General features: G+C 54.0%; 2 protein-coding genes across 4 annotated transcripts; one reads left to right on the forward strand and one right to left on the reverse strand.

The window, feature by feature from the left end:
• Positions 1–933: 933 nt before the first annotated feature.
• On the reverse strand, positions 934–6,584 carry SSR2 (signal sequence receptor subunit 2). 3 transcript variants are annotated; one of them, XM_085082657.1, is made up of 6 exons: positions 6,444–6,584; positions 4,495–4,649; positions 2,663–2,761; positions 2,188–2,296; positions 1,952–2,029; positions 934–1,271 (listed from the first exon to the last, which is right to left on the reverse strand). In XM_085082657.1, exons 2-6 carry the CDS (start codon positions 4,647–4,649, stop codon positions 1,161–1,163), a joined length of 552 nt encoding a protein of 183 aa, XP_084938783.1. In that variant the 5' UTR covers positions 6,444–6,584; the 3' UTR covers positions 934–1,160. The 3 variants fall into 3 exon arrangements, with proteins under 3 accessions (XP_084938783.1, XP_084938784.1, XP_084938785.1); XM_085082658.1 differs by lacking the exon at positions 6,444–6,584 and adding an exon at positions 6,368–6,391; XM_085082659.1 differs by lacking the exon at positions 6,444–6,584 and adding an exon at positions 6,269–6,291.
• A 35-nt stretch (positions 6,585–6,619) lies between these two features.
• On the forward strand, positions 6,620–8,620 carry LOC146427055 (translocon-associated protein subunit beta-like). Its single transcript, XM_085082186.1, has 4 exons — positions 6,620–6,693; positions 7,249–7,366; positions 7,525–7,602; positions 8,283–8,620. The coding sequence occupies exons 1-4, from the start codon at positions 6,620–6,622 to the stop codon at positions 8,391–8,393; spliced, it is 381 nt and encodes a 126-aa protein (XP_084938312.1). The 3' UTR covers positions 8,394–8,620.
• Positions 8,621–8,830: the final 210 nt, after the last annotated feature.

Below are 8,830 nucleotides of genomic sequence, written 5' to 3' on the forward strand. Positions count from 1 at the left end.
GCGGGGTAACCTTGCACATACGCAGAGGGAAGGCGGGAGGCCTCGCGGGGCGGCCGCGGACTGGACGCTTCGCGGCGGACTCCCCGTTGCATCCGGACGGCACTGGCCCCGGGATGCTACAGGCGACCTCAGCTCTGAGAGGCAGTCCTCAATGCTCACACCCTCAGCACCGTGGTCTCGCCAAGCCCGCACTGCGGGAAGCCGGAGAAACAACGGGTGTTGAGGCGGCACTGCCTGTACCATACCAAACGGACCGTGCCCGGGTCCCGGAGCAGCAACTGCTGCCGGGATGAACTGAACCCCGTCCAGGGCTCCGGTGTCACATCCGAACAGACCCCTTAGGCCTCCCCGGCCCCCGGCGGCCATTTTGAGTCCCGAGCGCTTTAGTGCCGCCGGAAGGGACCGAGGGTCAGAGAACGGCTCGGGGGGGCGACATGGTAGCAAAGGACATGTCCTGATCTACTGTCAGCAGAAAACTGGAGCCTGTCTAGGGGAGGGGGCTGTGGGTAGGGGTAGTTAAGCAGAGCGTCCCCAGTGCAAGAAAGGAGAGTTTCCCAGCCTGTGCACCTGATTCTTGAGGAATTTAACACTGATCCTCTCTCTGCACTCCTCCCTCATTGCTTTACAAATCCACCATGGACCTGGGCAGGCTGGTAGGCCAGAGAACAGCATCAACAGGGCAGAGCAGCAGCTCTGACATCCTCTATCAAATCAGGTCTGTGGTGTCACCAGAGCAAGCTCCACCCTACAGGGCAGGCAGCACCCGGAGGGGGCCCCGAGATTGGACACCCTGCAGAAAACTCCAGCAGGCAAACGGAAGCTGGAGGCAGCACAGGGGGCAGAGCCCCACAAACAGTCCCCTCTGGGCACTAACACGCTCGTATTACTGCGGCTGCACGAGGGGTTCCTGCTCCAAAGGGGCTGACAAGGCACTTTGGGACTTTTAGTTGTTCTTTTTTCTGGTTGCTTGTTTCTCCTTTAGAACACAGAGGACACCTCATCACTGTGGCTGCAGCCACTGAGTCCTTTGCCCAGAGGGCTGAAGCACGGCCCAGGCAGCACCTTGCAGGGGACAGTGCCATCCTGACCCACCCGCTGTTCTTGGGAGGTCAGCACTGTCCTTTCCCGAGCTCTGAGGTGCTGGTGGCATTTGGCTCTGCTCAGTTCTTTTTGGTCTTGGGGGTGTCATACTTCCTCTTGCTCGAGTACCACAGCAGCAGGGGGATCCCGATGGAGGGCAGGGTCATCACACCAAATGCCGCCCAGTCCAGCTAGAGGGAGAAATTGTTAGAGAAAAGTCAAAATAATCAAGTCCAGAGGAGTCGTAGAGCAATGAGGTCAGAGGAGGAGAGTGAGGGGAGACATCACTTGTCCGCAGCTTTCTCACGAGGGGAAGCAGAGGGGCAGGCACTGATCTCTGCCCTGTGTGACTAGTGACAGGACCCGAGGGAATGCCTGGAGCTGTGTCAGGGCAGGTTTAGGCTGGATATTAAGAAAAGGCTCTTCTCCCAGAGGATGGTCTCCCAGGCACTGGAAGAGGATCCCCACGGAAGTCGTCACAGCACCGAGCCTGACAAGAGTTCAAGGAGTTTGGACAGTGCTGACAGTTGCATGGTTGGGATTCCTAGGGTTGTCCTCTGCAGGGCCAGGAGCTGGACTCCACGATCCTTGTGGGTCCCTTCCAACCTAGGAGGTTCTAAGATTCCACTCTCAGATTTTTCTGGCTCAAATCCCACAGAGGATTTGCTCTGATCCCACAGCTCCCTCTCTCCCTCACAGAGGGAGCTGGGATGGAAACTCAGCTGATTCTGTGATACTCCTCTGGAGAAGTGACAGGGTGGAGCCCTCCAGGTGACTGCAGGGCAAACCACACACACCACGAGCAAGCAGGAAGCCACCACACTGGGCTGCAGCTGGTGCAATTTCCCATTATCAGTTGAAAGGTACTTACAAAGTGAGGGGAGAATCTCCTGTCAAAGTCGCGCTGAGCCAGGATTCCTCCCTGCCCAGGAGCACTAGTGAAGCCAACCTGGAAAAGGCAGGGAAAAGACAGGCTTTGTCACCTTTCCTCCTCACTCCAGAACTAGGCAGGGTGAGAGCACGGGGACACGCATCATCCTCAACCACACAGCTCCAGAAGCACCTCATCAGGTGTATCTGCAGGGGTCCTATAAGTCATCCACTTACCACAACCTGTGCACCCTCCTGCGCCAGGTACGTGATGGTGGCAGAGGTGAAGTTGAAGTAACCAGCTTTGAGAGGCCGTAGAACCACGGTGTGGGACACATTGCTTGCTCTGGGAGATGGATGTTAAGGAATACTGTTTTATTTCATCACAGAACGAAAAGTGAGGAGATGGGAAAGAGCATCCTGGAAACAGATGCAAAAGTCAGTGCAGCTGACAGACTTGAGTGCTCGTGGTCACAGACAGCCTGACTCACCCTAGGCTGTCCTAGCTGCTCCTCCCCAGGCAGATGAACTACTCCAGGACCTGGTCCTGTCTGCAGGGAACTATTTTTACACAGCACCATTCCAAAGATTCAGCACCCTGTCCAGGCTCTGGCAGGAATTTCAGAAACAGGAGATGAAGACAGGATGAAGCTGCAGAACGCTCAGGGGCAAGAAAGAGAGTTGGGAGAAATTTCAAAACAGTAAAAGATACGGAGCAATCCTGTCCCACTTGACGTTGAGCATACCAGAGACGATGCCAAAATCTTCTGGGGGGAAGGAATCATCCGTCAGCTCCACATCTAGGGCAGCACTAAACACAACAAAGCGAGGGATGAGAAGGGAATCTTAAGATCTGCTCACAGGCTCTGCAGCTCACAGGCTCTGCAGCTCTGCAGCCAAGTGCACTGATAGTTCCATCCTGACCAAGTGGAAGAGCTGATTTTTGAAAGATGAAACACCAGTAAAAGATGGGGAGGAGAGTTGAGGTGTCTTGTGGTGGGACTGCCAATAGAGGAAGGCAAAGTTGAGAGAAACAACCACAAAGACAGGAAAACCACCATTTATTCCACATCAGGATTTGGCAGTTTGCTGAACTTCGGATACCATCCCACGGATACATACTTTGGTCCAAATAATAACCAAATCCCACATATAAAATTACAGGATCTTATTAATGTTGTATGAGTCCAACATTACAGCACCACATATTCTTCTCTTAGCAGTACTGCATGCAGCATGCATTATTCTGCCTTTAAAAAAAAAATCTAAAAAACAAAACCCCAAAGCACTTTAATAGTCTCCTGCATTTTGTCCAATCAGCTTTTCATTCTGCGAATGAAGCTTTTTACCAGCATCATGGAAGTTCTGTTTTATCTTTGTCAGGTCCTTAGTTGAGTCCTGATAGCAAAAAGGAATTTTTATTAAAAAGAATAAATGTGAAAAAGAGATCACAAACCAAGGAGAGCTTCATGCATGAGGAGTAGAGTGTCACACCACACCACGGGACCTATACCGTGCTGAACTGACAGCTTAAGCAGCCACGAGGTGAAAGTATGGACAATGGAAGAGGAAGGAAAAGGCAAATTTCAGGGTCAATCCTTCAGGCACTACTGGAAAGCTCAGAGTTAGAGGGAGCAAAAGCAACAGCACATCACAGAGCTCAGAAATCGCCTTTTACCCTGCAGCCACACGTGGAACATTTGCTTGTGGTCAGTATTGAAGGCTGGACAGGGCTGTAAGGGTCGATCCAAGAATCGAGTTCTGTCTCAACATTTCTCATCAGAAATTACAGGTGCAGGACTCACGCAGAGAATGCTCTGTACTTACCTAAAGCTGGTGCGGAGCGAATGCTTTGTGCCCGCCTAAGGTAGTACGGAACGAATGCTTTGTGCCTACCTAAAGCTGATACGGAGCTAATGCTTTGTACCTGCCTAAGGTGGTACAGAACGAAGACTTTGCACCTGCCTGAGTTGATACAGAACAAAGGCTTTGTGCTGCCAAAGCAGGTATGTGACGAAGGCTTTGCACCCGTTGCCCTGACACCCATTGTGAAAAACACGCCGACCATGCCTCGGACACTCCTCCCTTGACCCTGCCAAGTGAAGTTTGGCAAATCTCCAAAAGAATTAAGGGGGAGCAAAGGCGGGTGGCAAGGAGGGACCAGGTGTATGGACTAGCATAAAAGACAGCTCTGGAGTGGCTGAACTCTGAAGATCTTCCCCACCGAAAGATCACATCGATCTTTGCACAGGCCAAGGAACGCCGACTGGACGGGACGCCAGGGACGCCGGATGTCTGTGGACCTGTGGTGGTAGCTATAGCCCCTTTCCTTCCCTTTCCTCCCCATCTTTTCCCAATTTTCTCTCTTTCTCTCTCTATCGCAGGCTGCTTTACAGGCCAAATTAATAAAGTTCCCCCTTGGATTGAAATTTAACTCCCTTGACTTGTTGCATTTTGTGTTTTCTTTTCTTTTTGCACTCTGAGATCGTAGCTGGTATGAACCATCACGCGTCTGCTTATGAGTGGACCGTGACAAGGGCTTACCTGGAGCCAACATTGTAGATGTTGTACTGCAAAGTCAAGTCCTTGCCCTCCACTGCATATCTGTTTAACAGGGATTTGGAAGCCAGGAGCCTGGCACCATCCTCACAGCGAGCCACAGACACCAGGGCAAACACAGCAAGAAGCAGGAGCTTCATCTAGAAACACAAGGAAATGGAATGTCACTGATCATTTGAAATCTCTGAGCACTTTCCTGTGAGGATGCAAGAATTGGTACAGCAGTGTCCCGTATCTGCAGCCATGGAAGAAAAGTCGATGGTCTTCTACTCTTTCAAAGCCCTGGCCAGTATCACTCCCCTTTATAGAATCATGGAACACCTTGAGTTGAAAGGGATCTGCAAGGATCATCCAGTCCAGCCCCTGGCCCTGCACATCTCAGTAAGGGAAAAGCTTTGAGAACACTAAGACTCTTCTAGTACCTTTCAGAGCAAAAGCTTTGACAATTAACAGTTTCAGTAACTAACAGTTAGTTGCCCTTGCAAAGCCTGGCAGCCTTCCAGCACTGTCTCACACAACAGAGTTAGTTCTTCTCAGAAAGCACCAGCTCCTCACTTCCAACATTTATTCTTTCCTAGTTCCAGCCTCTGAGGAACTACCAGCTCCCTCCAGTGGCTTTTTGGATCCCCACAAATCCCTGCTTCAGGTCACATGTTCCGATTTATCCAAACACAGTACCTCTGGAGCCACTCTTCTGAGAGGACAAGGAGACAACAGGGACACTACAGATGTGACCAGTGAGGACACTTGATGGGCTTTAAAATGCAAAAACTGCTTCCATGTCAGGGCCTCCAACCTCCAGAGTCACAGGGTGGTTGGGGTCAGACAGGACCGTAAAGACCATCCAGTTCCACTCCCCTGTCATGAGCAAGGACACCTTCCACTAGAACAGGTTGCTCCAAACCCCATCCAACCTGGCCTTGGACACTTCCAGGGATGGGACAGCCACAGCTTCTCTGTGCAACGTGTGCCAGTGACTCACGTCCCTCACAGGGACCAATTTCTTTCCAATATCCCATCCTAACCCTGTCCTCCAGCAGTGGGAAGCCCTGTTCTGTCACTCCAGGCCCTTATCCAAACTCCCTCTCCAGCTCTCTTGGAGCCCCTTTTGGCACTAGAAGGGGCTTCAAGGTCTCCCTGGAATCACCTCCTCTCCAGATGAACACCCCCAGCTCTCTAAGCCTTGTCCCAGAGCAAAGGAGCTCCAGTTCTTGTAGCACCTCTGTGGCCTCCTCTGGACTCACTCCAGCAGCTCCATGTCCTTCCCATGCTGGGGCCCCAGAGCTGGCAGCAGCTCTGCAGGGGCATCTCAGAGCAGAAAGGTAGAATCCCAACCTTCACATGCTGCCCATGCTGCTGGCGATGAGCCCAGGACAGTGTTGGCTTTCTGGGCCTCCAGTGCACGTTTCCCAGGCATGCTGAGGTTCTTGTCAACCCACACCCCTTCTCAGGGCTCCAAATCCTTCTCAGGGCTGCTCTCCATCCATTCTTCCCCAGTCTCTTTTCGTTTCAGGTCGCCCCAGTGCAGGTGCAGCATCTGCCCTTGGCTTCGCTGAACCTCCTGGAGTTGGCACGGACCCACCTGCCCAGCCCATCCCAGTACCCATGCCAGAAGTCCCTTCCTTCCCCCCAGTTCTGCCCTGCTGCAGCGGCACACCTGCGCATCCAGCCCAGGCTGCTCCTGCCCGCCTACGAAGCCCAGGGGGCCCACAGGGGCGCAGGGACACCGCTCAACAGGGAACCGCCCCGTTTCACCCACCGCTACCCGCGGGAGATCCCGACTGTGACGCTCCTGCGGCAGAACCCGGCCGGTCCTTCCTGGCCCCACAGAGGCCCCGACGGATCCTCTCCTACCTACCCTTCCCAGCGCCCCCCACTCCGTCCAGAGGCCCAAGGACACAGCACTGAGCTGCCTCCGGCCTACCACCCCTCACCGTCTGTCCTGCCGCCAACGCCTCAAAGACGAGTCAGCGCAGTCGCGGCAGAAGTGACGCACATGAACAACGCCTCAGGGACCCTATGATCCCTGGGAAACGGAGTGCACACGCAGGGACTCCGCGCCTGCGCAGGGCACGCTTTGTGCGCTACCCCGTCGCCCACTGGTGGCGGAATGCGTGGAAAGAGGCGGAAGAACCTGTGGGGCGGCAAGTCGTGCCGCGTCGGGGGTCTGGGGAAGAGCAGCAGGTGTGTCTCGACATGACAAGCTGCTCTGCCCACGTCACCAGCCTGCCCAGGTCCATGGTGGATCTGTGAAGTGGTGAGGGAGGAGTGAAGAAGGATCAGGGCTAAATTCCTCAATAATCAGGTGCACAGAACGCCAAAGTCTCCCGTCCTGGCCCGGGGACACCCTGCTTAACTCACTACCCCCAGATAGACTCCAGCCGTCTGCTGCCCGCGGAACAGGACGTGTCCTGAACTCCACAGTGCAAAGCCAGTAACATAACAAACCTCTTGGCATTTGCAGCGTCGCGGGAAGCCTCGAGAGCACCCCTGTGCCCATCTCTCTCAGGCAGATGCCTCTAGTGGAAGAAGGGCCTCAGGATCATCCATTGTACAGATACTGCTCCTCACACACACGCGAGGAGCAGCTAGGACAGCCTCGGGTGGGTCGGGCTGTCTGTGACCACGAGCACTCAAGCCTGTCAGCTGCACTGACTTTTGCATCTGTTTCCAGGATGCTCTTTCCCATCTCCTCACTTTTCGTTCTGTGATGAAATAAAACAGTATTCCTTAACATCCATCTCCCAGAGCAAGCAATGTGTCCCACACCGTGGTTCTACGGCCTCTCAAAGCTGGTTACTTCAACTTCACCTCTGCCACCATCACGTACCTGGCGCAGGAGGGTGCACAGGTTGTGGTAAGTGGATGACTTATAGGACCCCTGCAGATACACCTGATGAGGTGCTTCTGGAGCTGTGTGGTTGAGGATGATGCGTGTCCCCGTGCTCTCACCCTGCCTAGTTCTGGAGTGAGGAGGAAAGGTGACAAAGCCTGTCTTTTCCCTGCCTTTTCCAGGTTGGCTTCACTAGTGCTCCTGGGCAGGGAGGAATCCTGGCTCAGCGCGACTTTGACAGGAGATTCTCCCCTCACTTTGTAAGTACCTTTCAACTGATAATGGGAAATTGCACCAGCTGCAGCCCAGTGTGGTGGCTTCCTGCTTGCTCGTGGTGTGTGTGGTTTGCCCTGCAGTCACCTGGAGGGCTCCACCCTGTCACTTCTCCAGAGGAGTATCACAGAATCAGCTGAGTTTCCATCCCAGCTCCCTCTGTGAGGGAGAGAGGGAGCTGTGGGATCAGAGCAAATCCTCTGTGGGATTTGAGCCAGAAAAATCTGAGAGTGGAATCTTAGAACCTCCTAGGTTGGAAGGGACCCACAAGGATCGTGGAGTCCAGCTCCTGGCCCTGCAGAGGACAACCCTAGGAATCCCAACCATGCAACTGTCAGCACTGTCCAAACTCCTTGAACTCTTGTCAGGCTCGGTGCTGTGACGACTTCCGTGGGGATCCTCTTCCAGTGCCTGGGAGACCATCCTCTGGGAGAAGAGCCTTTTCTTAATATCCAGCCTAAACCTGCCCTGACACAGCTCCAGGCATTCCCTCGGGTCCTGTCACTAGTCACACAGGGCAGAGATCAGTGCCTGCCCCTCTGCTTCCCCTCGTGAGAAAGCTGCGGACAAGTGATGTCTCCCCTCACTCTCCTCCTCTGACCTCATTGCTCTACGACTCCTCTGGACTTGATTATTTTGACTTTTCTCTAACAATTTCTCCCTCTAGCTGGACTGGGCGGCATTTGGTGTGATGACCCTGCCCTCCATCGGGATCCCCCTGCTGCTGTGGTACTCGAGCAAGAGGAAGTATGACACCCCCAAGACCAAAAAGAACTGAGCAGAGCCAAATGCCACCAGCACCTCAGAGCTCGGGAAAGGACAGTGCTGACCTCCCAAGAACAGCGGGTGGGTCAGGATGGCACTGTCCCCTGCAAGGTGCTGCCTGGGCCGTGCTTCAGCCCTCTGGGCAAAGGACTCAGTGGCTGCAGCCACAGTGATGAGGTGTCCTCTGTGTTCTAAAGGAGAAACAAGCAACCAGAAAAAAGAACAACTAAAAGTCCCAAAGTGCCTTGTCAGCCCCTTTGGAGCAGGAACCCCTCGTGCAGCCGCAGTAATACGAGCGTGTTAGTGCCCAGAGGGGACTGTTTGTGGGGCTCTGCCCCCTGTGCTGCCTCCAGCTTCCGTTTGCCTGCTGGAGTTTTCTGCAGGGTGTCCAATCTCGGGGCCCCCTCCGGGTGCTGCCTGCCCTGTAGGGTGGAGCTTGCTCTGGTGACA

This window comes from Lichenostomus cassidix, chromosome 25 (assembly GCF_008360975.1).
Source record: "Lichenostomus cassidix isolate B80296 chromosome 25, HeHo_3.0, whole genome shotgun sequence".
Classification (NCBI taxonomy): Eukaryota; Metazoa; Chordata; class Aves; order Passeriformes; family Meliphagidae; genus Lichenostomus; species Lichenostomus cassidix.